General features: G+C 52.7%; 2 protein-coding genes across 14 annotated transcripts in view; one reads left to right on the top strand and one right to left on the bottom strand.

Annotated features, from left to right (window-relative positions):
• Positions 1-5,061, top strand: part of Dnm1 (dynamin 1) — a 44,397-nt gene extending 39,336 nt beyond the window's left edge. For 2 of the 13 annotated variants that reach the window (XM_021194172.2, XM_021194171.2), the window contains exons 20-23: positions 560-801; positions 1,144-1,359; positions 3,031-3,067; positions 4,466-5,061. In XM_021194172.2, the coding sequence (XP_021049831.1) occupies positions 560-801; positions 1,144-1,359; positions 3,031-3,052 (480 nt within the window). In that variant the 3' untranslated portion in view covers positions 3,053-3,067; positions 4,466-5,061. Of the gene's footprint in view, positions 1-559; positions 802-1,143; positions 1,360-3,030; positions 3,068-3,890 lie in introns of those variants that run through there. The other 11 variants (XM_021194166.2, XM_021194168.2, XM_029536612.1 and 8 more) reach the window with 9 other exon arrangements.
• A 547-nt stretch (positions 5,062-5,608) lies between these two features.
• On the bottom strand, positions 5,609-25,823 carry Golga2 (golgin A2). Its single transcript, XM_029536893.1, has 26 exons — positions 25,740-25,823; positions 21,679-21,801; positions 20,507-20,587; positions 16,989-17,084; positions 16,699-16,742; positions 16,537-16,600; positions 16,128-16,184; positions 15,870-15,950; positions 15,071-15,109; positions 14,765-14,827; positions 14,588-14,681; positions 14,357-14,509; positions 11,365-11,579; positions 10,781-10,870; positions 10,572-10,679; positions 10,355-10,442; positions 9,654-9,991; positions 9,299-9,412; positions 8,631-8,876; positions 8,476-8,551; positions 8,211-8,296; positions 7,813-8,031; positions 7,635-7,737; positions 7,425-7,531; positions 7,192-7,348; positions 5,609-7,102 (listed from the first exon to the last, which is right to left on the bottom strand). Exons 1-26 carry the CDS (start codon positions 25,821-25,823, stop codon positions 6,888-6,890), a joined length of 3,141 nt encoding a protein of 1,046 aa, XP_029392753.1. The 3' UTR covers positions 5,609-6,887.
• Positions 25,824-26,064: the final 241 nt, after the last annotated feature.

Genomic DNA, 26,064 nt, shown 5'->3' with positions numbered 1-26,064 from the left:
TCCACTACACACATGGACACCTGTCACTCAGTACAAAGACACATTAAGTTATAGATTTGTTATTTTCTTCCTTTTTTTTTTTTAAAGAATTTATTTATTTATTATGTGTAAGTACACTGTAGCTGTCTTCAGACACTCCAGAAGAGGGCATCAGATCTTGTTACGGATGGTTATGAACCACCATGTGGTTGCTGGGATTGGAACTCTGGACCTTCAGAAGAGCAATCGGGTGCTCTTACCCACTGAGCCATCTCACCAGCCCTGTTATTTTCTTCCTTAAGGATTCAGGGTAGGCAGTTGGCCTAGTGACAGGCTAGGTTCTGAGTCTCCTCCTGGATCTGACACCTAGGGCAGGTGACTTCCCTATCCCACTGTGTATTCTTGTCTGAGAAAAGGACATTAAGATGGGATTTGAAGAGACCTGCGAATTTAGGCATCAAGCAGAAGTAGACATCTGAAATACCAAACCCCAGCTTCCAGTTCTGTACCCAGATCCAGCAGGTCTGGCCAGCGACAAGGTGACGCGGTCATCAGGTGCTCCTTCCTTCTCTGTGCACAGACCAAGGAGTTTATCTTCTCTGAGCTGCTGGCCAACCTGTACTCTTGCGGGGACCAGAACACACTGATGGAAGAATCGGCCGAGCAGGCTCAGCGGCGCGACGAGATGCTGCGCATGTACCATGCACTGAAGGAGGCACTCAGCATTATCGGCGACATCAACACGACCACCGTCAGCACACCCATGCCCCCGCCCGTGGACGACTCCTGGCTGCAGGTGCAGAGCGTACCGGCCGGACGCAGGTACCAGGGCCGGCCCCCACGGCCCCAAAGCCCCCCAGCCCGGGGCCCGCGGGAGGAGGGCCGGGACCGGGCAGTGGCGCGCCCGGGTCTCGGGGGCTCCCACCTGGAGCAAGGGGAGGAGCTTAGAAGAGGGCGGGGCTTATCGCGGGGCGGGGCTTGCCATGAGCGCTGGCTGCAGGGTGGGTGGCGCCGCTGGGGATCCGGCTTAGGCTCCCACGCTCAGGCCGCTTTGGGCGGGGCTTGCTGCATGGGCGGGGACAGCCTGGGCTGAGGGCGGGGTCTCTGTTGGAGGCGGAGCGGCTCATCTCCGCTCCGCGCTTCTTCTGCTCTTGTCGCCCGTAGATCGCCCACGTCCAGCCCCACGCCGCAGCGCCGAGCCCCCGCCGTGCCCCCAGCCCGGCCCGGATCGCGGGGCCCTGCTCCTGGGCCTCCGCCTGCTGGATCCGCCCTGGGGGGGGCGCCCCCCGTGCCCTCCAGGCCGGGGGCTTCCCCTGACCCCTTTGGCCCCCCTCCCCAGGTGCCCTCGCGCCCCAACCGCGCCCCGCCTGGGGTCCCCAGGTGAGTAGGGGCTTAAAGCACCGGGAAAGACCGCCAGGCGGGTGTGACCCGGAGGGAGGTGGAGTCGGATTCTAGATCCTCGGCCTAGCAGCAGAAGCGACCCTTTCCATCCTAGGCATTGGGGTCGTATTGCAAGGCCAAGGGACCTGCGGCCACAGGCAGGCGGTCCTGCCCCGCAGGGGCGCTGAGTCCCGGAGGTGGTCGTTTCTGGGGAGGGGGCTCTGGCGCTCAAACCACTTGCCCCCTTCTTTTCAGCACTTGCATGGCGCTACCCTTTTTTTTTTTTTTTTTTTTTTCCATTTTCTCTCTGTGCCTCCCACACTTTGCATTTCTTAAACCCTTGCCTTCCATCCTCCTCCATTCCACCCTTCACTGACCCGGCCCAGCTCCTGGTGAGCCTACCTCAGGTCAAGGTCTCTGACCCCCAGATCCTCTCTGAACCGTGTGGAGTTCTTCAGTTATATTCAGAGCTACCTTGATGCCCCACTTTTCCCAGCCCTAACTCTTTTGAGCTGTCCCAGAGTGCTGTTCAGCCTCTGGCCCACAGTATCAGGCCAAGTGTGATTGTGTGATCAGCAAGGTGTGATGATGTGTATGTGGGCGTGCACACGGGTGTGAATGTGAGAGCAGCACCCAGGTGCGGACTAGGGTAGAAAGCAGCTGGGGATGGGATCTAGGAATGGTGGACAGTCTGGTGGTCTGAAACCAGATGGTGGGTATTGGGCAGAGACAGGGATCAAAGGCTACCCCGGCTGCTAGAGATCTCCAGGAAAAAGGAATATATATACTTCATCCCTTGGCTTTTCCTTCCAGGAAGTTCACGCTAGTAACCAACTCAGTCTGCCCTGTTTCTGCTGACTGGCTGGTCTCTGAGAAAGAACACATCTGATACACCAATAGCATCTATCTAGGAATCTAGATGGCTGGCGGACAGAGCTAGGGGCCTAGCCCCCATACACCAAACGAAGCAGGGATGGGCTTACTCTGTGGGGCTCTGATGTCTGGAACAGTAAAGACAGGCAGCATGTCATGGGACTGGGAGTCCAGAAATGCTGGTTCACTTCCCTCAGGCAAGTCATTTTCCCTCCCAGGGCTTTAGTTTTCTTCTAAATACGTGTCCCTTGACATTTCCCCAGGGGAGTGTCAGATGGACAGGGAGAGTGAGCTGCTTTACTAATGGTCAATGGTGGGGTGGGGTAGGTTGGAGGTTTGTAGAGACTCAATGATGTAGGGAGCCATGGAAGGTTCTTGGGCAGAGAAATGACAGCTGGCTGGATCCTAGCGTGTAAGCCTATCCCTTCCGGAGCCCTATGGTAACCCTGTCAGCACACCGGGCCTGAATGTGCAGGGAGCTGGTGCAAAGGCCTTCTCTGTGCAGGCGAGCTTCTGTGTTGTGACAGCTCATGCGTGTGCTTCTGTGTGCCGAGTGGCTGCATGTCCCAGATCCGTGCTGCACGACATATTGGCCGGCAATGGTGCTGGGCACTGGGAGGTGGGAGGGAGATGTATGCGTGTTTGTGGGCATGTGTGTTAACGTGTGCATGCAGGGCCTTAAGGCCTCACAGCATGTGTGTGCACGCCCAGGCGTGTGCGTGTGTGTGTCCCCTAACCCCCAGCCTGGCCCACCTGTGTGTTTGTGAACTGCCCTGTTGATTTCGTGCTGTCTTTCAGAATCACTATCAGTGACCCCTGAGGAGTGTCAGCTACGGTAGGTTATGCTCTCAGCCTGCTGCATGAACAGTGTGTCTGCCCCCTCCCTCCTCGATGCACCAGCTCCATGCTGAGGACAACTGGGACCCCTGAGCCAGGCCCCTCCTTCTCCTGCAGCTCTGGACTCCCTCTTCCTCTCCTCTTCCAGCTGGCTCTCTCACTTCCCTTTCCAGTGAGCCTCGGGACTCAGCGCCACTACTCAAGGCCTTCTTGCTTAAACTGAGGGCTCTTAGAACAGGTTCCATGTCCAAGACGGTAGATGTGGGTGCTCCCTAGAGCTGTCCGAGACACCAGACCACTGTGGACAGTGTAGGGACTAAGAACTAGGCGAGGGTGTCTTCAGCTAGCCTCTGAAGGGGCCAGAAGTGTTAGGACCGCCTCTTCATACCTACTCTGAACTATGCAGCCAAGATAGAGCTTTTTCCTTCCAGCCTAGGGTGTGGTGACTAAATCCACCACAGGGCAAGCATGATAATCGCGCTGGCAGAGCCAGGGCTCTGACTGATGACTTTAGACCACTTAAGAGCCTTTGCCTTTCTGCCAGCTCCTGAGGGCTCACAGGCAAGGTGAGGATTTCATTCATCCTTGACATTGCACACCTGTAGTTAATAGCCACCTCATCAGCCCCAGATAAAGAGCCAGCCCATCAGCTCTGACATTTGACCTGTTTTCAGAGTGACCTATGCCTTTTAGCCAAAGGCACTTCGGTGTCTACTGACTGGGCAAGTCAACTTGAGTTCTGCCTGGCTGGCCACAGATCTCAGTTACCCTGTCCCAACTCTTCCCCAGCCATTGACGCTCACCCTTCTGCTTTTCCCCAGCAGGAAGGGCCCAGCCTCACCTACGAGACCTGCAGCCCCCCGACCAGCGGAGGCTCCCCTCTTAGACTTATAAGTCTGTGGCCGCAGGCATCGGCTGACTGCCTCCCAGCCTCCCTAGGGTCCCCTCAGAGGACTCCTGACTTTCTGACCACCCGAGGGGCCTCCAGCACTCCCTCCAGCCATCCCCTTTAGCTTCGATCTCCTGGTTCAAGCACTTCCGGCCTCATGGCTGTTACATGGGACTCCCTGAGGCTTGGGGTGGCCCTGAGCCAGTGAGATGAGAGACAGTGAGCAAAAATGAGGGAGGCCCTGTGGTGCATTGCCTGGGTGGTGTGTGAGAGGCCGTGTGTGTGGCAAGAGAGGGCCACCAGCCTCTACCCAGACTGCCTGCTAGTTACGGCCCAGCACCCCATCTTCCCTCTTTCATTCATCAACTGTGTGTCTCTTCTGGGAACCCTGCCCACACCCACAGCCGCCTCAGCCCCTGCCTCTGCTGGAGGTGGCTGCTCCTGCCTTACCAGCTCTCCTTCCTTTTCTCTCTTCCATTCTCTCTTGGCTTTCTCTCCAACTGCCAGCCGATCGGGTCAGGCAAGTCCGTCCCGTCCTGAGAGCCCCAGGCCCCCCTTCGACCTCTAACCAGATCCCTCCTACTCCTCGGAGACCTCCCTTACCAAGCCTGCCTGGACAGCTGTTCTGTGACTTGACAGTGGCTCCCCCGGCCCCAAAGCGTCCTATTCATCATCTGTGACTTAGTCTGTTGTAGTGGTGAGCTGACACATCCAGATGTGATGTTGGTGAAAACTTGTGCCCCTCTGTGGTATTGCTCCTGCGACATTCTATAAATATCTATAAATATACCTATATATACATATATATATACATATATATGGCTGACACAGCCTCGCCTGTAGTGTCAGAATCAACCACCATGCTGTCCTTGTGGAGTCTTGTGGTCCAACAAGGGAACGCTGTCATCCTGACAACCCCCCCTCCAGTGTACCACCTCCAGTGAGCCCCCCTGTCCTCCTGGCCTGTGGACAGCCATCCCCTTGGCCATCCCCACCCTGCAGCAAGGGGATGCAGCAGCAGCCGCAGCTGTGCGGTTCTCTGGTAGCCACCAGTCTTGCAGTCTCTTGGCTGAGAATAAAACCCATTTCTGGATCATGGGGAATTGTGTGTACCTCTGCTGGTTTGTATTCTCTGGGGCTGAGGAGATGGTGTAAACTGGGCACTGAATGGAGGGTGAGGAAAGGCCCTTGCTAGGGTGCTGTAAGGTGAGTTTAGCAGGTCCTCATCCTACGAATCCTGCTTCCACCACTAGGGGGCAGTATCATGAGCTCAGCCAGGACACTGCGAACAGCCTAAAGAACAAAACAGGCCCCTTGTATGGACAGACTAGGGAGAAGGGTCAGAATGTAAGAGGCCTGGCCTGGAAGTCAGCACCTTAGTTGCTGCACCCCGAGTCCCACCTATGTACAGGCTTGACTCTGTTACTCTCCTTACTGGAGCCCTGTCCCTGTAGCCCTGTGGCACTCTCCCTGGGATCCCTAGGCTTCATTCAATAAGCAGTGATGGGTGTCAATCAGCCCTGCCAGGCACTTCAGACCTTGGGCTCCACACAGGCCAGAGCCTGCTCTCTCCAGGCCGGGCACATTCTCTGCTCAGTGACAACCTGAGGCTAACGCCAGAACTAATGACGAACACCCTAGGCCCAGCAGTATGGCTAAATCCATTTATTTCCCAAGTAAAAAGCAAAATAAAGAGGAGCTGCATCAGCAGGTGCCACAACCTTGTCTCCGCCTCCTGCCCCTGACCTAACACTACCAATAAATAAGTTTCCCAGCCCAAAATGATTATTAGAAGCTCTTCCCCACTTGCCAGCTCCAACCTCCACTATGATACAGGGGTGTCCCTACCCCGGAATATACAAAATAGTACACAGGTACAATATGTACACCGGGGGAGGGGAAGCCCACCCCGCCCAGCAGCCTCTGTCCTGCTTGGCGTAGTTACCCCAATTGTCATAAGGCCTGAGAGAATGGTACCCACTTTCCCTGTCCCAAAGTGCCTCAAAAAGATGGAAGCCCTCCAAAGTGGGATGCCTTCCTGAGGCAGTTAGCCCCAACTGCCTGAGGACCCACGAAGTGCTGCCCAGCCCCACTGCCCTAAAGTGCCTCTGAGAAGATGGGAGTTGGTCTGGGGACGTGCTGTGCCCTGGGTTCCATCCCCAGCATCACCACACAAAGGAAGAAGGCAGGGAGTGCTGGGGGTAAATCACTTGGTAGAGTGCCTGCTTAGCACTGCCAACCACCAGGCACAGCGGTGAGGCAGGGGATCAGCTCGGGCTACGGGAAACACTACGTAAAGAAAATGAAGATAAAATGGGGGAGGGGAGGAAAAGGAGGCTAGGGAGGACTGAGCAGCGGTGAAAACTTAGAAGCCCTGCTGAATGCTAGGCCGGTCTACCAGCCTGCGCTGCACCTGGGCATGAGACTGCTGCCAGACGGTTCTGCCCCAGAGTCCTGAGTAAGGCCCTCCTTGATGAGAAAGCCCCCAGGCCACCCAGCACAGTCTGCTCCATCACTGAGCCTCTGGCGCTCTTTCTCTAACAGGAATTTACAAAGTAAAACTGCCCTGGCTAAGAGGCAGATCTGTACCAGTCTGTATCCCCCATTAAGATAGGAGCTTGATCTTTTGGTTTTCAGAAAGGGTCTCACGTAGCCCAGTGTGGCCTCAAACTCACTAGGTAGATGAGGATGGCCAATTCTCCCACCTCCACTTCCCAAGCACTCAAATTACAGGTATTAGCCTTTTCAGAGGTACTGGGGACCCAAGGCTGTGTACACAGCAGGCAAGCACTCGACTAACTGAGCTACTTCCCTAGCCCCTGGAGGGGGTGGAGTCTGACCTTATTATAAGGATAAGGGTAGCTGAGGAAGGGTGTGGGTTGGGGCAGAACCTTTGGCTGCCCTTGCCGAGGCTTTGGCCGCCAGTCTTTTATACAACCATGATCTTCACCTCGTCGTTCTCATCGGCACGGTAGAAAAAGGGGATGCAAGGGTTGCTACCGAGGCCTGGCCGCTCCTGCGGGTTCTGGATCTCACGCAGCAGCTGCATGATCTGCTGTGCAGTGGGGTTCTCATGGGCAGCAGGTACCCCTGCCTCTCCTTGTGCAGGCTCTATATCATCAGCCAGGCTCACCTCCCTGAGGTCTTTAGAGAAAGGGGGAGGGGGTCATGCCTCTGCACGTCATGGGACTCCTCCCCTTTGTGCCTTCCTGAGAGACAACAGCTCTACTCACCACCCTGCTGGTCAGCAGCACCAAATTCCTGGGAGCCCGTGGGCACTGGGGTGAGCATGTCACCAGGGTTCTGAGAGATGGCCAGGAACTTGCCCTGCCATTCATTGCGCTCGTTCACAAGCCTCAACACCAGCTCCTGGAGCTCCAGCAGCTTCACCTGGAGAAAAAGGAGCTCAACTTGAACAGCCCAGCCCAGACTGGCCAGGGCCTGGACTACAGAAGTGTAGGCCTACCTTCATCTCCTCCTTGTCCTGAGCCAGCCGGCTGATGTATTCTTCCTTCTCCAAATGTCGAGCCTTCAGCACTGCCCTCTGGTTTTGGTAGAGGGCGATGTACTCTCCTGTGGAGACGACAGGCAGGTAGGTGGACAAGGCTCAGACACTGTGGCTCCCCCAGTCTGCCCCCTGCATAGCCCCCCTGCCTTAGGCTAGCCTCCCCCTCACCAATGGTGTCTGTCTCCCCAGAAAGCTGGATGCAGCAATGTTCAAGCTCCTCTACCCTCTCCTTGAGCTCCACTTTCTCCTGCATGACCTCCAGGAAGCGGCTCTGGAACCAAGACAGAGGTCTCAGGGACTCAGGAGCTCTGGCTGGCCCCCACACTCCCAGCCCCCACAAACTCACCTGCAGCTTCTCCATGGCTACATGTAGGGCCTGACTGCTCTCCTCAGACGCAGAGTCACCCACATTCCTGGGGACCACTGCCTCCTTTTCAAGCTTGCTTTGGACTGGGGCTGCCAAGTGAGACAAACTCCGGCAACGTGCCTTCTGCTCTCTCAGCTGCACACGTAGTCGGGCCTGCTCTTCCTCTGCTCTGGCTATAGCTGCATTAAAGAATGCCACCTGCACACGAGAGGGAGGTGTGCCTCTCAGGGAAATGCTCAGGACAAAGGGGGCAGAGAAGAGAGGGAGACTGACCACTGGCTCCCAGACACAAAGTGGCAATCAAAAGAAGTCAGAGGGCAGGAAACCAAGGACCACAGAGGTAGAAAAGAGAAGGGGCAAGACAGAGCCCAGCTCACCATGGCCTCTCTACTGTCTAGGTCTTCTGGGATGGTCAGACTCGACTGAGGAACCTCCTCATCTTGTTCCTCCTGGTCCACATCTCCTGGGGGCAGACAGTAGGTTGTCTCCTCTAATAACCCCATCAGGTAGACCAAGTGGGCTAGGGGAAGAGAGCTCAGAGCCCCACCTCTGCATCCCTACTGAATAGCCTGGGGCCAGTTCAATCAGAGCTTCTCCAAATACATCAACTCTAGCCCTCTCCTCCTGGGCAGGCAGTCTTACCTTCCCCGGGGAGGGCCACGAGGCTCAGCTGGGCTTGGAGCTGCTGGTTCTCCTGGCTGGTAGCTTTTAGGCGCTCCTGCGGGGCCAGGAAAGAGTGAGAAGGCACAGAGGAGGCCAGGTCCTCCCCCTGGGCCCAGCTTCAACAGCTGCCTCACCTGGGCCTCCTGCAGCTCCTGGCGGGCCAGCTCGGCTGCCATCTTGCCCTGTACCTCCTCGTGCTGCAGCTGGTCCATGAGCTGTGTCTGCAGCAGAAGCTGCTTATGCAGGGCCTCCTTCTCAGAGGTCAGCTGCTCATAGGCCGCCAAGTGCTGCTGGTAGGCAGCAGCGTACTGCTGCAGGTGGGACAGGCACTGGTCTCGCTGTTCCTGCAGACCCTGTGCTTCTTGGCTCTTGAGCTCCACCTGCAGGAAGGCCAGGGCTGAGGGCAGGCAGTGCTGGCTGCCACAGCCTGAGCGCCTGCCTTTGTACCCAGCCTCACACCTACACCTTTCTCACCACTTTAGGCCCCAAGAGTGGAAAGCAGATGGAAGCAGCCCATCCTGCTCTGCACTAACTTCTAGTGCCTGATATTTTATGCACGTTTCTCATTTAACCTTTAACACCTCTGTGAGGAAACTCATCTTTTAAGTTCAGTGAATGGGTTTGGAGATGGGAAGCACTTGAACCCACAGATGTGAATCCAGCCTGAGCCCAGAGCCTTATATAACCTACAGCTATAAACCAGCAGCTTCTGCCCTTGGCACAGATGAAGAACAGTCCAGGGCTGCCTGCTCCAGGCTGCAGCCAGTCTGTGATGGCTGGCACCCCCTGTGGCAGGCCTTACCGTCTCCTTCAGCTCTCCCAGCCTCTCCTGCAGCTCCCCCAGCTTCCGGGCCAGCTCCTTCTTGACATGCTGCTCTGACTGCAGTGCACTGGTGATCTCCATGTTCTCATTGGTCTGGACAGAAAGCAGCAGTCAGTAGGACCTAATGTGGCTGGGGTCCCCAGAATTGCATGCATGCTCCCTCCCACAGAGCAGGGAAGGCTGCTGGGTCATTCATACACACAACAGGGGTCTGGATTGAGAGGTGCTTTCACCACTACCACCTCATGTGAGGTGGACAGCACCCCTTGACAGTGCTGACCAAAAGGGGCAAGTTGTGTTCCCTGAGAGTAATGAGGGCCTGCAGGCTCCGCACCAGCCTGACGAAGCCATTCTGCAGCTCGGCCAGCTGCTCCTTCAGCTCACGATTCTGCGACAGCGCTCTGCTGATGGTGGTACGGTCGCTCTGCATGCTCTCCAGGATCTGCTTGCGCTCCTCTGCCTGCTCGCTCCAGCGCTGGGCCTCCCGCTCCAGCTCCAGCAGCCGCCCCTCCTGCTCCCGGTTCAGGTGGCTCAGGCTCTCATTGTCCTGCACCTGAGCCCGCAGCTGTCCCGTCAGCCTCTCCAGTTCCTTCTGCAGCTGCTCGACCTCTCCCTGCAGCCGCTCTTCGGCCTCGGAGGGCCCAGCTGGAGGCTCTGGAGGCGGTGGCTCCTCTGAGAAAGGAAGCAGGCACAGTGAGGGGACCATCTCTTGGCTCTACTGGGAGTCAGGATCCCCGCCCCAAGCTCTGGCTTCTTTTCTGTCAGGGTCTCAGATGAGCTAAGTGTTTCAAGCTACTCTAGTATGGTTCTGTGATGCTCAGTCACCTGCAGAGGGATAGCAGTAGTCATGCCACCCCGTTCTGCACAGAGGGACACATGCTCAGAGAGATGACAAGGCTTGTCACCTGGTCAGTCAGGGCAGAGACCCTTTGCCTCCGTTACAATGCCCTCACACCACTTGCCCCCCAGGGCAATGGAAGCCACCTTCATGGCTTTGACCCATTTCCGCTCTCAGGTCACTCTTGCCCTACTCACCCATCTGACTCCGGAGTGCGGCCAGGCTGCTCTCCAGCTCTTGTACCTGACGTTCTCTGTGCTCCTTCTCTTCCTTCAGTGTGTGCACCTGCCCAGGGCACAGGGGGCGCTAGAGATCCACCCCCAGTCCCACCTCTGCAAAACCAAAGCCCCGAACCCCTCAGCTGCACCACACTGATGCTCAGGAAGAGCAAAGACACCAGAAGAGAGGCCTCACCTGCTCCCCCATTTGCTGAACCCTCTGCTGCCACATGGCACTTTCTCCTTTCAGGTTCTCCGCATACTGGTCTCTCTCCACCTGGAGCTGCTTCAGTGACTCCATCAGCTGCATCAGTCAATGTACATGTTACAAAGGGCTGTCATTGGTCCTCACCAGCCCTTGGCCATCTGGGGTCATGCCCTTCCCCTCCCCGCACAGATCCCCACCTGGCCAACATGGGTCTCCAGCTGAGCCCGCTCCTCCATGGCATGTTGCAACTGCTCATTACCACCTGCAGTCTCAGATTGGCTAGAGAACTGTATGAGGGAAATGAAGGGTTAGGTCTGGGAGCTTGGGCTGTTCCGCTGCAGTGCTCCCCACAAGAGTGTGAGCTAGAATGACAACCTGAGGTCACTGCCCTACGAGAAAGTGACAGGAGGAGCTAAGCAGACTCCAGCATGGGCCATTTAAATGAAACAGAATGATGGCATTTCAACAGGTGTGGGGCTCATGCCTGCAACCTCTGTGCTTGGAAGGCTCATTACCATGAGTTCAAGGCTAACCTGGTGAGTTACAAGTCACCCAGATAAGACTCTGCCTCAACAAATAAAAATAAAGATGCAACATCCATCTAACCACTACTGAGATAACAGATACAAGGTGTGGCCAGGGTCCCACTGTTGAACAATTAGTAAATAAATTACCACAGGAAAGGAGGAGGTTCTAAACTGTCCAGCACTTGGCTGCAGGTCACCCCCAAGGAGCCAGAAACTGAGTGCCTGGGCCTTGGGGTGAGGGCTGCACCTCTCACCTGTTGCAGCAGCAGCTCTGACATCTCTAACTTCTTCTGCAGCTCCTCCACCCCCAACTGTGCAGCTGCCTTCTCTGCCACCAGGACTCTGAGTTTCTCTTCCAGTTCTGAGTTCTGCTGCCTCAGGTCCTCGTTACTTTTGCTGTGGTCAGAGGCAGAGCAGAAAGGAAGGAACCAGGAATAGACAGGAACACATTTCAGAGTGACACATGAGCCTGCCACAAGCCACAGGGCAAAGCACTGAGTCACAAGCATGGCTGGGACCAGAGCACAGTTCTACACAGACCCAAACCTGCCTCAGCTGAGTCGCCACTCTCCACACTGAGGCTGCAGAGAGCCCGGCCTCCTTCCTGTTCTTTTTTTTTTTTTTTTTTTAGTTTCTCGAGACAGGGTTTCTCTGTGTAGCCCTGGCTGTCCTGGAACTCACTNTGTAGACCAGGCTGGCCTCGAACTCAGAAATCTGCCTGCCTCTGCCTCCCAAGTGCTGGGATTAAAGGCGTGCGTCACCACACGCGGCTGTTTGTTTTGTTTATAAGGTGGGGTCACACTGTGTTATCTAAGATGGCTTCTAACACTTGGGCTAAGATGTCTTTCTGCCCAGCCTCCCCAGTAGCTGGGACCAAAGGTCCACACTGATCATAGCCTTCAGGGTTCCTTTGTTTCATTTATTTTATATGTACTGGTGTTCTATGTACATATATGTCTGTGCCCCCACAAACATGAGCATAGATAGCTGTGAAGCACCACGTGGGACTTCTAAAAGAGCAGAGGTTCTTAATTACCAGGCCATCTCTCCAGCCCTGTTTTGTTTGTAATTAATAATAGTATTATTTTGCAAAGCTGGGATCAAACTCAAGCCTTTGTATCAGCAAGTCAATTGCTCTATTACTGACCAACAACACCCGAGCTCTTTTATTTTTTCTTCCTAAACACAGTCTGAGGGATCCAGGTGAACCTAGAGTTTACAAGCTGGCCTTGAACCTTCCAGTCTCAGTCTCCCCAGTGCTGAGGTCACAGCCATGGTCACCTTCCGAAGTGACAAATGGTTTTTATAAGACACATTCTCATGACGATGGGGCTGGCCTGTAACTCCCCATCTTCCTGCCCGTTTCTTCCAAGTGCTGGGGTTACAAGTATGTGTCACTCCATCTGGTTCACTCATTTGTATTATTATTATTATTGTTATTGTTGTTGTTACTACTACTCCTCTTGTTTTTAAAAGATTTATTCATTTTATGTGTATGAGTACACTGTCACTGTCTTCAGAACAGAAGAGGGCATCGGATCCCGTTACAGATGGTTGTGAGCCACTATGTGGTTGCTGGGAATTGAACTCAGGACCTCTGGAAGAGCAGTCAGTGCTCTTAACCATTGAGCCATCTCCCCAGTCCCACTACTGCTACTCTTACTACTAATATTTTTTACTTCTTGAGACAGAGTCTCTCTACATAGACCAGGCTGTTCTTAATTTGCAGAGATTGGCCTGGAGTGCTGATATTAAAGGTGTGGGCCAACATCACCTCACCTAGTAATACCTTTTCTTTGTTTTTTAATAAGAACTCATGAGCAGGGTGGTGGTAGTTGTGGCACACACCTTTAGTCCCAGTGCTTTGGTGGCAAAGGCAGGTGGATCTCTATGAGTTCAAAGCCAGCCTGGTCTACAGAGGTAGCTCAGGATAGTCAAGGCTTCACAGAGAAACCCTGTCTCAAACAAACAAACACAAAAACTACATGCAGGGTATGGTGGTGTACACCTTTAACCCCAACATTTGGAAAACTAAGGTCAGTGGATCTCTATGAGTTCCAAGCCATCCACAGCTACACAGGAACCGTCTTAACAAAAATAGAAAACAGAGAAAAACAAAAACAAAACTCAGTAAAGGGGCAGATAGTTATTCTTCCTGAAAACCCTAGTTGGTTCCCAGCACTGACATAATGGCTCCAGTTCCAGGGGGTCCAAGTGCCTTCTGCCCTCTATAGGCACCAGGCACACATTTGGTGCATATACATAAAGGCAAGACACACACACACAGTAAATAAAGTTACACTTTTAAAAGCTCCATAGGGATGAGTCAGGCAGAGACAGAATGAGACCTGAATGTGCTGGCCTAAGACGGTGATCTTAGTATCTGGACACTGAGGTGGGAGCATTATGAATTTTTTTAAAAATGACATTTACAGCAGGCTAGCATTGGGCCAGGAACTCTTGGGACACCACTAGTATTGTTAATATTGTTCACTGAGCACTTACCAGGCACTGTTGCTAATAATCCCATCCAATCTTCACATGCATCTAGAACAGTTGCCATCACCCACACTGGGCAGAAACAGCACACAAAGTCTAAGTGCTGGCCTGAAATCACTTAGGCAACAGCGCTGAGACTTGAACATTTTGGGGTGTCTAACTCTCTAGGCTCTTTCCCCTGGGGGTTGCAGGTAAGGGGAGGATACTTCTCTTATTTAACTTCTATCTCAGTCTTGCTCTCCTCTGAACAGATGGTCATTCAGTCACCCTTCCCCACCAATCCTCTCAGACATGATTTGCATACACTGCACACTCAAATTCTTCTCTCTCCACAAATGGCACCCTCTGAAGATCTGTACTTTTAGAGATGAGCACCCATCCCATCTCTTAGCACTTGGTCAAGGCCACAGACACCCAGCAGGGTCACAGCAGGCACAGCCTCTAGGTGCCGCACTGGGTGCTTGCTTATACAGTCCCCAGTTAGCCAGCAGGGGACTCATTAACCACACAACAAAAGCAGCAAGAAATGGAGTGGCGTGTGTGAGACACCCGACCATGCAGCAAAGCCCTTTAGGCTCACTGTCCACCAGGAAGCTGCTGATGGCCAGAGAATCGACCTGTCTTACCCTGTCTGCCTGTTTCTGTTGCGTTGACACAGTAGACTCATTAACCACACAACAAAAGCAGCAAGAAATGGAGTGGTGTGTGTGAGACACCCGACCATGCAGCAAAGCTCTTTAGGCTCACTGTCCACCAGGAAGCTGCTGATGGCCAGAGAATCGACCTGTCTTACCCTGTCTGCCTGTTTCTGTTGCGTTGACACAGTAGACAGTGTGCGCTCCAGCTCTCCCACACGCTGTCGGGAGGACTGCAGTCGGCTGGCAAGATCCTCCGACTCTCCTGGAACAAGAGCGGTCTAGATGGAGCCCTCGGCCCGCCGCAGCATCAATACAAGGCGGAAGGGTTCCCAGGGCCTACCTGCTTTCTGCCTGGCTGCTTGCTGAGTGTGGGCCAGCGCCGTCTGTAATTCTGCCTTCTCAGACACCAGGATGCCTATGGTCTGAATGTGAACCTTTGGACAAAAGGCCATGGGTGCTGAGAGAAAGGAGAGCAACACTCTCCAGAGGGCTCAGGGACACTGCCCAGACCTCTCACCTGCAGTTGTTCCCTGAGAGAGCCCTGCTCCTTTGCCAGCTTCTGCTGATAATCCTTCTTCTCCTGCAGGCACAAGGAAGTACAGCTCTTAGTGGGGAAGCAGAGGTAGCCTAAGGGATGAGCCCCAGGAAAGACAAAGACACCAGGACAGGCACACCATGAGGTCAGGTTGTCAAAGATCCTATGGAGGACACCCTGTGGGGCGAGTCTTCTCCAGGATAGAAGTAAGCAAGACGAAAGCCTGCAACTCTGAGGTCCCCCCAACCCCCATCATCATGAAAAGAGCAAACACAGAAACCACATTACTTTCTCCAGCTGATCCAGAGTGTCTTGGTTCTGTTGTTTCTGTGGAGAGAGTCAAAGGAAATGGACTAGGCCTGGACCCTTTCATGACACCCCAGACCGAGCGGCAGGATGGATTTGAGAAAGGTGCTCAGACCCACATGGGTCCATGAGCTGACCGACTCCTCAAGCTCCCAGGGTGCTCTCGCGGCCTCTCACTCACAACTGTGCAATTGGGTTCACATTAAAGGACAGTAACTCTAGAGACAGGTTTGAGAAAGGTGACTACCCTCAGCCAACTTGGGGCTTGGCAGAGTGTGGCGAATTAAAACTGAGCGTGTCTTGTGGGCACAACCAAGAGACAGATGGGAGAGCACTTGTTCCTGAGAGCCAGTGGGCCCTCCAGCTCCTGCCCCTGCAGAGTGGACAGAGATCCCTGATGCCCTCCAATTCTGCCAACAGGAAACTCAAACCCAGGGAGTGGTGTGGCCAAAATCAAAGAACAAATGAGGAGCTAAGCCAACAGGACATGGGGTCCTGACAACCAGCTGGGGTTGTGTTCGCCTCTACTGGAGGCACTGAGCTCAGGACAAGTAGGGCGAGGACTCAGGATGGAGTCTGCAGTACAGAAAGGAGGCAGAGGAGAGCCACAAGATCCATGCTGCATGCTCTATGCTCTGGGTGCCTCCAGCTGAGACTCAAGCCCCCAGGTTTTCCATTCCCCTTGGTCCCAGGGGCCCCCTAGTCCCTTTCTTCAGAGCCCAAAGGGGAAACTGAAGCCCAGGACTGGCAGCAAGAATCAGGGACCCCGCTGGACTCTTACCAATTCCTCTATCGTGCTACTGAGTTGTTTGTTTGTTACATAGCTGGAGTCCAGGGCTACTGCTAGCTCTTGATACCGGCTCTGAGGCGCATGCAGAGAGGAGGAGTTGGAGGAGGGATGGGGGGGAAAGGTAGAGAGAGCATCATTAGGGGTGGGGGTGGTGGGCTGTCTCAGCTGGCAGCGGGCACCCAGGTCCCTGTAGGAGGAGATAGGTGGTTGGCGAAAAGGGTTGCTGGGTCATGATTCCAGGCCACTCACCTCCAGTTCCTTCATGTTGGAAGATGTGAGGCCCTCCCCGTTGATGTAGGATGTAGACTAGGAGAGACAATACCTCACATGGAGATGCTCTGTGACCCTCAATGTCTAATCCCTGCAGCCTCCTACTTCCCCCTCAACTAGCAGAATCTGCTTTCCTGCTCACTCACACCCCCTNTGTGCCACTCCCCGNGGCTCTTATCCCGCCAAGGCTCAACCTCGCCGCTCAACAGCTGTCACCTCAAACCACACCAGGATAAAATCGCNGCATTGCCCATTGTGGTCCAAATCCAAGTCTTCTCCAAGTATGACAAGAGCCTCTCATGAGTTAGTCTCTTGAGAATCCTGCCTCATTTTCTAACATACTTTCCTTTCCTCTCTACCTTCTTTCTGGGTCCCAGTCCTGTGGTACCTCAGACACAAGGCCATTGAGCTGTTGAGAAAGTTGTCGCAGACTCTCAGTCGATGAGAAAGTCCTAAGGGAGGAGACATAGGATCAGGGGTGCAGGGAGTTTGATGGGAACGGGGCTCATGGGCAGAGGCCTGCCCNGACTCCCTCATGAGGATCACTTACTTGGTCTCCTCCATGAGGTTAGAACAATTGCCAGCATCATGGCTCTGTATGGGTAGGAAGAAATAAGGTAACGTTATTCAGCTTCTGCTTACTGTCACACAGGGACACAGTGGGCCAAACTCATCTCAACACCCATCATCCCAAGCATTCCTCATCTTGGCCTCCCCATGCCAGGCTCCAGGAGCAGCACCTGGACCAAGCTATCTGAAGAGAGTAGAGAGTCTATAGAACTTTGGGAGTCCTTTGGGAAGCAGACAGGAGGGCGGCAGGCAAAGGGGAGAAGCACAAACCTGAGTGAGGTCAGCATCGGGAGAAGGGGCGACACGGAGAAACATAGTGTCAGTAGCAGTGGTTGGCAGCACAGGAGCAGTATGGTCTGTGGGCATCTGTCACAGAACAGAGCAGAGGGTTAGAAGATCACGCAGGAGAGAGGCGCCTCATTGCCATGAACATGAGGGGGTGGGGCAAGCGGGGTAGCACAGCAGCAGGCACAGGACAGTTGCACATGCTGGGAGCTACTGGGGTACAGACACGGACTGCCCAGGCCTCAGGCCACCTAGTAGCATTCTGAAGGGCCAGAGCTCAAAGCAGGGGCTGCAGAGTCTCCTTCCTGAACACCCAAGGACCTAGTTCCCTCTGGAGCTCTGACCTGTGGCAGGCACAGCAGGTACAAGTGCCAAGTCCAGGAGGCAGAGAGCTAACTGCCCCTGACTATAGGCCTTGCCCCTGGGACAGACTCATCATCATGGTCAACTCTCCTCTTGCTTTCCTGCCCTCCCTCCTCCCAGACCCACGCACTGGCTGTGTTTGTCAATTCAGAAACAACTGGACAAAGCAGAGAACAATGGCTGCCCTCTGGCTTGAAGTATCTAGGAGATCATGGGAGCTTTCTAGGAAATGTAAGCAGGGACCAATCCTAAGGTTTCAGAGATGGCAGCTTGTGGAGGTCTCCCCACTTGCCTGGCAGGAACTATCTGCCTGACCAGCTGGCCCATTTGCTCTTCGGGCTCAGGCCTCACTTGTTTGTTTTATTTTCTGAGACAGGGTCTCACTATGCAGCCCCCACTGTCCTGGAGCTCACCCTGTAGCCCAGGCTGGCCTCGAACACAGAGACCCGCCTGCCTCTCCTCCCANGTGCTGGGATTAAAGGCGTGCGCCACCACTGCCCAGGAGCTCAGGCTTCACTCTCAGACTAGTCTCTGCCTTAGAGGTCTTTTAATGTCCAACAGTCCAGATAGGCAGAGGATGGGAAGACAAAGGGAGAGGGACAGAGTCCAGGCCTGTTCAACAAGGCTGGTCTGGGAGGAAGTGGTCATGCCTCTCTCCAAAGAAAGGGGCCGCTTGCTTTATGTAGCCTTCAGTCTCAGCCTCTTGAGATGCTGACCAAATTTCCTCCTTTGAGCAAGTGAGAACGAAGCTCCGAGAACTCAGTGTGAGCCTCATTCTCTTCAGGTTTACTGTGACCACACCCTACAACTCATATGACTGTCAGTTCTGAATCACCCAGAGATGCTGCCTTGACAACATCTACAGTTGAGTCTAACAGGTAAGACCAGGGGCTCAGTGGCAGCTGGACATGTCTATGACATTCTGGAGGTGTGGCACTCCCAGCAACAGACCCTCCTAGGCTCTGGGTCCCTTGTAGCATCTTAGGAACATTCATTTCTAAGACTGGCAACATTCAGAAAGGCAAAAAATAAATAAAAATGTTTTTCTGACTCCCTTTTGGTTCTCTAGGTGTTGAAACTGGGTCTCTCTGAAGTCTATGCTTGCCTCAGACTTGCCATAGAGCCCAGGCTGACCTCAAACTAGAGACCTCCTTTCTGCCTCAGCTTCCCAAAAGCAGGGACCATAAGGATAGGACACTAAGCACTGTTGGGAGACTCAAATGCTTTGTGACAACCATGCAACTTCTCGAGTTTAAGTCTTACAGCTAAGCATGGAGTTCTTACAGAGTTTTCACTCTCCTCAAAATGCCCCATCCCATCAGAAACAACTTTTACCTTCCATAACTTCCTGTTTTATCTCTTCTCAGGAGATATTAATCTCCTTTATTCCTGGAGTAGAAAATCAGTCACTAATTTGAGAAAGTTTTCGAAAGCACAAGAAAAGTCTTCACTTCTGGACCAGGGGCCTGGGCGCTCTGGTGAGTGTTTCCCGAAGGGGAGACCGGAGCCCAGGCTCTGTGACTCCATAGCACAACAAACACCAAACATGTGGCCCACTCCCATACACACAACGTGCCTCTTCCCGGCTGAGTACTGCGGCTCAGCACCTAAGCAGACTGCAGCACCTGGCCAGCATCAGCTCTGTCAGCAGAAAAGAGCCAACGCCAGCCCGAGAGTCCTCACTCCGTTTCGTTCATCCCCAGAATTACAGGATGTGGCCTTGGCTCAGACCACTCCTTCAGTTGGACAGAAGCCTGCTCCTTTTGTTTGGCACATGTCCCCTGGCACATGTAAACTGAAGAAGTACTAAGTTATGTCCAGGAGGCCAGCTCTCAGCCCTGAGACACAGGTCCTTTCGCATGTGAATGCTCCCATGCTCCGTGTCTCTGAAATGTGCCTGTCAGCTCTCTGCTCCTCAGCTCCTCAGCTCAGGTGCATGAACATGACCCATCTTTCACCATCAAAGCAGCTGCAAATGCCCCTTCTCCAGCCTGAGTCCACTGGGAACCAATGTTCCTGTCGCTACATTAGGCATCCTGGAGGTCACGTAACTCCTGTCCTGTGCATCTAGTCTGGCATTGGCTTGAGACAGGCTCTCCCGATGCAGCCCAGGCTGTCTTGGGCTTGCCATCCTCTTGCCCCAGTCTCTGGAGCACTGGGCTCACAGGCATGGGCTACTGCGCCTGGCTTGTTCATCTGTTTTTTTTGTTTGTTTGTTTGTTTGGTTGGTTGGTTGGTTTTTCAAGACAGGGTTTCTCTGTATAGCCCTGGCTGTCCTGGAACTCACTTTGTAGACCAGGCTGGCCTCGAACTCAGAAATCTGCCTGCCTCTGCCTCCCAAGTGCTGGGACTAAAGGCATGCGACACCACTCCCGGCTTCATCTGTTTTGTCACTGTTTAGCAAAGTGCCTTTCCTATCAAGAACCCAGTCCATTGAGTTTTCAGAGGGACTGAGAGCAACATCTCCTGGTCACTCATTTGTCAGTTAACTTTACATTTTTCACAGTTAGTTTCTCTTCGATTTTTTATTCAAGACAGGGTTTCTCTGTGTAGCTCTGGTTGTCCTGGAACTCACTTTGTAGACAGACATGGCCACTTCCTCCTAGACTCGGAGATCTGCCTGCCTCTATGCCTTTGGAGTGTTGGGAATAAAGACATGAGCCACCACTGCCTGTTGAGGGTTTCTTAGAAAAAAGTCTTAATCCCAGAAACTATACTATAAATTCACTTTCTCATAACCTTATCTTCTTGAGTTTCAAACTAAAATATGTTCATAAAAATAACCACAAGTTTCTACGGTCTAGTTTTTTAGAGAGAGATGTCCCGAGGATAAGAGCTGAAAGATGTTTTTGTGCTCCATCTGTCCCAGTCTGACAGCATTCATAAACTCTAGTCTCACACATCTGATCTGAACGTTGTTTCCCCGATTAGCTTTAACTTTCAAGGTGGGTCTCATCTGATACAGGGAAAGAAAGGAACCCAATCAAGCAAGCAATTGACAAAGCAGACACAGGGGCTGATGGTTAACTGAGGCAACACAAAGTGAGCCAGTGGCAGAGGGTCCCCAAAGCAGGGAGGCCTCTGTGGCATGCACGGCTGGGAGAGCAAGCCAGAGGGAGTCTCGCCCGGCACTGCCTCACCTTCCTCTTGTCTAATGGGGGGAGTGAGACCCCATTGGAACGGTTAAGGTCGGACACCAACACCTTCAGAATGTCCTGAATCTACAGCAGGCGAGAAGGGGGAAAGGGGGGGAGGAGGGAGGAGAGATGAGAGAGAGAGAGAGAGAGAGAGAGAGAGAGAGAGAGAGAGAGAGAGAGAATGGAGGGGGGAGGAGGGAGGGAGGGGAGGGCAGGGAGGAGCGGGGAAGCAAGAAAGTCAGGGCAGGAAGAAGAGACACAGTCAGGGAGACGGAACACTCAGGAGCACAGATCAGCACCCAGGCCTGTGCCATCCTTCCAAGCAGCCACCTGCTGCCTTGTCAGAGGCAGCCCTCAGAGTCCCCAAGGGATGCAGTCAGTACACCTGACCAACAAAGCAACTCAACATACACAAGACCCTTTCCACAGACCCAGGATTGCACAGAGCAATCTGCAAAGGCCCCAGTCCCCATGGCCACCTTAAAACCAGACTCTCAAATAAGACTTCACTTTACACTGCTACAGTACAGCTAAAAAGAGAGTCTGTAAGCTAATCCACCATCATCCTGTCAGATGAAGGAACTGAGAGAGAGAGAGAGAGAGAGAGAGAGAGAGAGAGAGAGAGAGAGAGGCTTTCCTGAGGTAACCCAGCAAGCTCATGACAATGATGGACTTAACACTCAAATTTCCTCTTACAGATGGCTGCATTTCAGAAGTATGAGAGCAATGATGTTCCCTCTTATCTTATTTCTACCCAAAACCAAGAAAATCAAGCAGTGTCTATTAGCTCACTGTTAACTCCACAGCAGATCCTCCACTAGGGGAATTAATAAACAACTGCAATAAACTTCACTTAATCTTTATAGATATAAAAATATTACCACTATTGTATAGCTATGTAAAAAGAGGCTCAGAGAGTTTAACCAATGTGCCCTAAAGTTATCATATTTCTAACTGATGGAGAGATAGAATTCAGACTCAGATTTAATTTTTCCTGTGCTAAGATAAAACCCAGGTCCCTTGTGAGATGAGCCCTAGTATATTACCATGAACTAGGCAACAAGCCCTCAAGGTCAGACTTTTTAACCAGCACCTGACATTTCCACCTGAACCACAGTCGTCCCTCTTCTTCCCACCTGCCCCCATTCCACAGGACTCTGTTGGCCAAGACTCACATTCTCTGGTGACTGACAGTCACTGGCAGTGGGTCTCTCTGGGCTATCGCCATTTTTAATCTTTTTCTTCTTCTTTGCTCCTGCAGGGACACCCAGGCTGTTCTTCTGCTGATACTCTCTCAGCTGTGGAAAGGAGAACAGAGAGAAATGAGAGCCGTCTGCCTCACACTTGCAGCCTCTACTCCAGCTTCTAGTTTATTGAGCTTTTTGCTTGATGTTTCTGGATGCACCGTCTGTTTGAGACAGTCTCACATATCCCAGGCTGGGCACTAACTCACTATGTGGATGACTATGAACATCAGTTTCCTGCCTGAACCTCTAAACACATCAGGAGCAGGTGCCACCATACTTGGTTTATTCAGTCCTGGAAATCAGGTCTAGGCCCTTGTGCAAGTTAGGCAAGTATTCTACAGAGTGGAATATTTCATGTCTGGTTTTTTTCTATGCTGTTTTTATAAAAATACTTTATTTTTTAAATGTACATTGGTGTTTTGCCTGCATGTATGTCTGTGTGAGGGTGTCAGATCTTGGAGTTACAGGTAGTTGCGATCTGCCATGTAGGTGCTGAGAACTAAACCCGGGTCCTCTGGAAGAACACTCAGTGCTCTTATTTGATGAGCCATCTCTCCAGGGTCCTATACAAATACTCTTACGTACATAAGTCTCATGTAATGGTACCATGATTCTACAAGATATAGTAATGACTTTTTTTTTTTGGTTTTTCAAGACAGGGTTTTTCTGTGTAGCCCTGGCTGTCCTGGAACTCACTTTGTAGACCACGCCCGGCTAGTAATGACCTCTTAATGGCAGAAGAAATGGCATGGCTAAAAAGGCAGTAATTGGGTTGGGAATGTAGCTCAGTGGGATACTTGGCTAGCATTCAGGAGGCCCTAAGTTCCATACCAGCAACATATACACATGCCCATACACACACACACAGAGGGAGGCAAACGCAGAATCTAAACTCAATCTTCTGATGCCCTGCTCTGGGGTTTGCAGCTCCCAAAGGGAAAATCTAGAGGTGGAGGTCAGAGAGTAAACATTTAGTAGGCAGCAACCGGCTGGGTAGGCTGCCGCCTGTCTAGAATCCCAACTCCTAGGAGAGGTAGGAGGCATGAGAGGGGAGCCAGCCTGGGCTCCCCAGCAGCCCAGACTCCACAGACACCAAGCAAACACATGAACCAGTAGACAGAGTTATGTATCCTGGACCTTAAACCCCACTCTTCCTTTCAGGACATTTTCTCTTGCCAGAATGGTGGTGCCCCCTTTAATCCTAGCCCTCAAAGCAGAGGCAGAGGATCTCTATGATGAGATGAGGCCAGCCTGGTCTACATAGCAAGTTCCAGCCCAAGCAAGGATATAACGGAAAACCGTATCTTTATCCTTATTTATTTATTTATTTATTTTGGTTTTTTTGAGACAGGGTTTCTCTGTATAGCTCTGGCTGTCCTGGAACTCACTTTGTAGACCAGGCTGGCCTTAAACTCAGAAATCCGCCTGCCTCTGCCTCCCGAGTGCTGGGATTAAAGGCGTGCGCCACCACGCCCGGCCTTATTTATTTTTTAAGTATATTTTATGTGCATGAGTATTTTGCCTGTGTGTGTCTGTGTGTGTGCGCGCACTGCATGTCTACCTGGTGTACACAGAGTTCAGAAGAGCGTGTCAGAACCCTTGGAACGGAACCGGAATCACAGATGCTTGTGAACTATCATGTCTATGCTGGGAATAATACTCAAAGATCATATCTTTAAAACATATGGGGGGCTGGTGAGATGGCTCAGTGAGTAAGAGCACCCGACTGCTCTTCCAAAGGTCCAGAGTTCAAATCCCAGCAACCACATGGTGGCTCATAACCATCCGTAACAAGATTGACGACCTCTTCTGGAGTGTCTGAAGACAGCTACAGTGTACTTACATATAATAAATAAATCTTTTAAAAAAATATGTGTGTGTGTACACATGCATGCATGTTTGTATATTAGGAGAGAGGGTGCACAGGCATGTTATGGCATATATAAGATTCTCAGAGGACACATGTATGTGTGTATACAGAGGGCAGCCTCAGGGTTGCTTCCTCTCTCCCACTCTCAGACAAGTCATTACCACACACACCAGGCTAGATGGCCCCTCAGCTTCTAATAATTCTGTCTCCGCCATACATTTAGCCAGACATCTGAGCTTACAGATTCATGCTGCCATGTCTGGTTTTATATAGAATCTAGGAAATCCAAGCTCAGGCCCTCCTGCTTGTGTGGAAATACTCTACCAGAGCCATCTCACTGTCAAAGGCCAAAGCACTGTCAATGCAACCTCGTGATTTCCTTGTTGTTGTTGTTGCAGTGCCGGGGACTGAACCTGGAGCGTTATGCATGAGAGCCCAGCATTCTAATACTGAGCCATACAGATACAGCTGCCCTTCAAAAACAGAAAACAAACAAACCAACCAACCAGGACTGCTGGGTTTGGTAGCCTACACCTTTCACCCAGGACTAGTCAGGTAGAGGAAGGCATATCTGAGTTCAGGGCCAACCAGGAATACATACCTTGTCTCAAAAACAAACATAAAATCTAATTTAATTTTAAAAAGACTGTATGTGTATGAGGGTAGTTGTTTGTTTTTGCTTACATGTATGTCTGTACATCATGTACACACAGTAACCTAGTTGGCCAGAAGAGGGCATAATATACAACATCTAGACCTGGAGTTAGAGATAGTTGTTAGCTGGCATGTGGGTGAAGGGAACTATACCCAGGTCCTCTGCAAGAGCAGCAAATGCTTTTACCTGCTGAACCACCTCTCCAGCTCCAATATTGGGTATGCCATACACCAAGCAGGCCTCAAATTCCATATATAGACAAAAATAACCTTGAAGGTTTGATCCTTCTGCCTCTACCTCCATAGCCTTGGAAATAGAGTCATGCACTGCTCTCTGCCCAGCTAATGCCATTGGAGGATCCAAGCCAGAGCCTCATGAGCACTCTTGCCAACTAAGCTGAGTACTGAACAGGCCCTTGTATACACTAAACAAACACCCTAACAACTCAGCTCCACTCCTAACTCCACTGGGGCCGATTTATCAACACAGACTAAAGGTACACTAAATGTGTTTCCTAAAGTTTACAACATGACAGAAGGGCAGAAACCGTGAAGGCGCAGCTTTAGTGAACATGGGAACAGAAAGGGTACAGCCCTTGTCGTTGCAGAGAGAAGTCTCTACAAATCTAGGAAAATGCCATGCCAGACATTTATAGTTTTTTTTTCTTTCTCAAAAGAAGCATGGGAAAGCGATGTTTCCCGTGAGATGCCTCTCATGCATCCCGTGCTTCTCATGACCCCAGTTGGAAAAGACAATTTGGCTGGATTTTAAGTTGTTAAGTTCAGCTCCCCAAGAAACTGATCAACACTACACATGTGTTTTGCTCCAGAGAGATTAGTCTCTCTAGAGAGCAGAAAACCAAATCCAAACCAAACCCGCTCTTCCATGTCAGCAAGGGGCGCTGACAGTGTTGTGTGCTTACACTAATGCTAAGTTAAGGGAATGCGGGCGCCTACAGCGTCTCCGCACTAGACTCCATACTTGGTTGGGCTCCCTTCCAGGTGGAAACGGGTTCTCCGCCAGAGGGACCAGGAAAAGGGGGCAACAACAACATTAGGTGAGCAGGTGGGGCAATCCAAACCAGACTCGGAGTAGTAATGACAGTTTCGAGGGGGGACTGTGACGTAACTACATTCCACTCCGTACTACCAACGCCCGAGTCGCCTACAGGGCCAGGACCTCGGTCCTTGGAGACAGGTGCCCAGGGAGGTCTGATCGGAGCGTCCGGAGCCGAGGGCTAAGAGACCCTGTGTCACTGACCAAAGTCACCTAGGGGCGACTGAGAGGGCGGGGGCTGGGTTGCTGAGGGGGCGGGGCTGGCTGAGAAGACTTCACTGGGGGAGCCCGGGGCGCCGAGGGGTTCTTCTACCCGTGTGTCTCGGGAAAGGCTCGGACTCCGGTCATGGGTCCTGCCGCTGGAGGAGCTCGGGTGGGGTCAAGGGGCCGCGACCCGGAGCGCTTTACCTTTTTCTTGGCCGCAGCCAATTTGCTCTGCCTGGTTTCTTCCGACATCCCGGGGCGGGGAGGGGGGAAGCGGGGGGGCCACATCACCACGATCCCGGCAGCCACCGCGAAACTGCTTCCGGAAGCTACGGCTCCTCTACAAGCGCCAGAGAAGGCGGGTGCAGCGCGCCCCTTGGATGCGCGGAAACCCCGCGTGACCTACCTTCTCCAAGCCCATTGGCTGAGGAGAACGATGAATGACGGGGAGGCGGGGCCACGCGGTCGCGAGGCCCGAGCGAGGGGTGGGGCTAACGGCGAGAGCTGCGCGCGCAGCCCTGACCCCCTC

Source organism: Mus pahari, chromosome 3 (genome assembly GCF_900095145.1).
Source record: "Mus pahari chromosome 3, PAHARI_EIJ_v1.1, whole genome shotgun sequence".
Classification (NCBI taxonomy): Eukaryota; Metazoa; Chordata; class Mammalia; order Rodentia; family Muridae; genus Mus; species Mus pahari.
This window is presented reverse-complemented; position numbering and strand designations above follow the sequence as displayed.

Bases quoted from the DNA above. Each gene is read 5' to 3' on its own strand.
- Golga2 (XM_029536893.1), bottom strand. From the start codon at position 25,823: ATGTGGCCCCCCCGCTTCCCCCCTCCCCGCCCCGGGATGTCGGAAGAA. The intron at 15,110-15,869 runs GTAAGAGTCCAG...CTCTCTCCACAG, and splicing joins GTAGCACGATAGAGGAATTG to AAACAACAGAACCAAGACAC. The intron at 8,552-8,630 runs GTGAGGCAGCTG...CTGGCCCCGCAG, and splicing joins AGGAGCTGCAGGAGGCCCAG to GAGCGCCTAAAAGCTACCAG.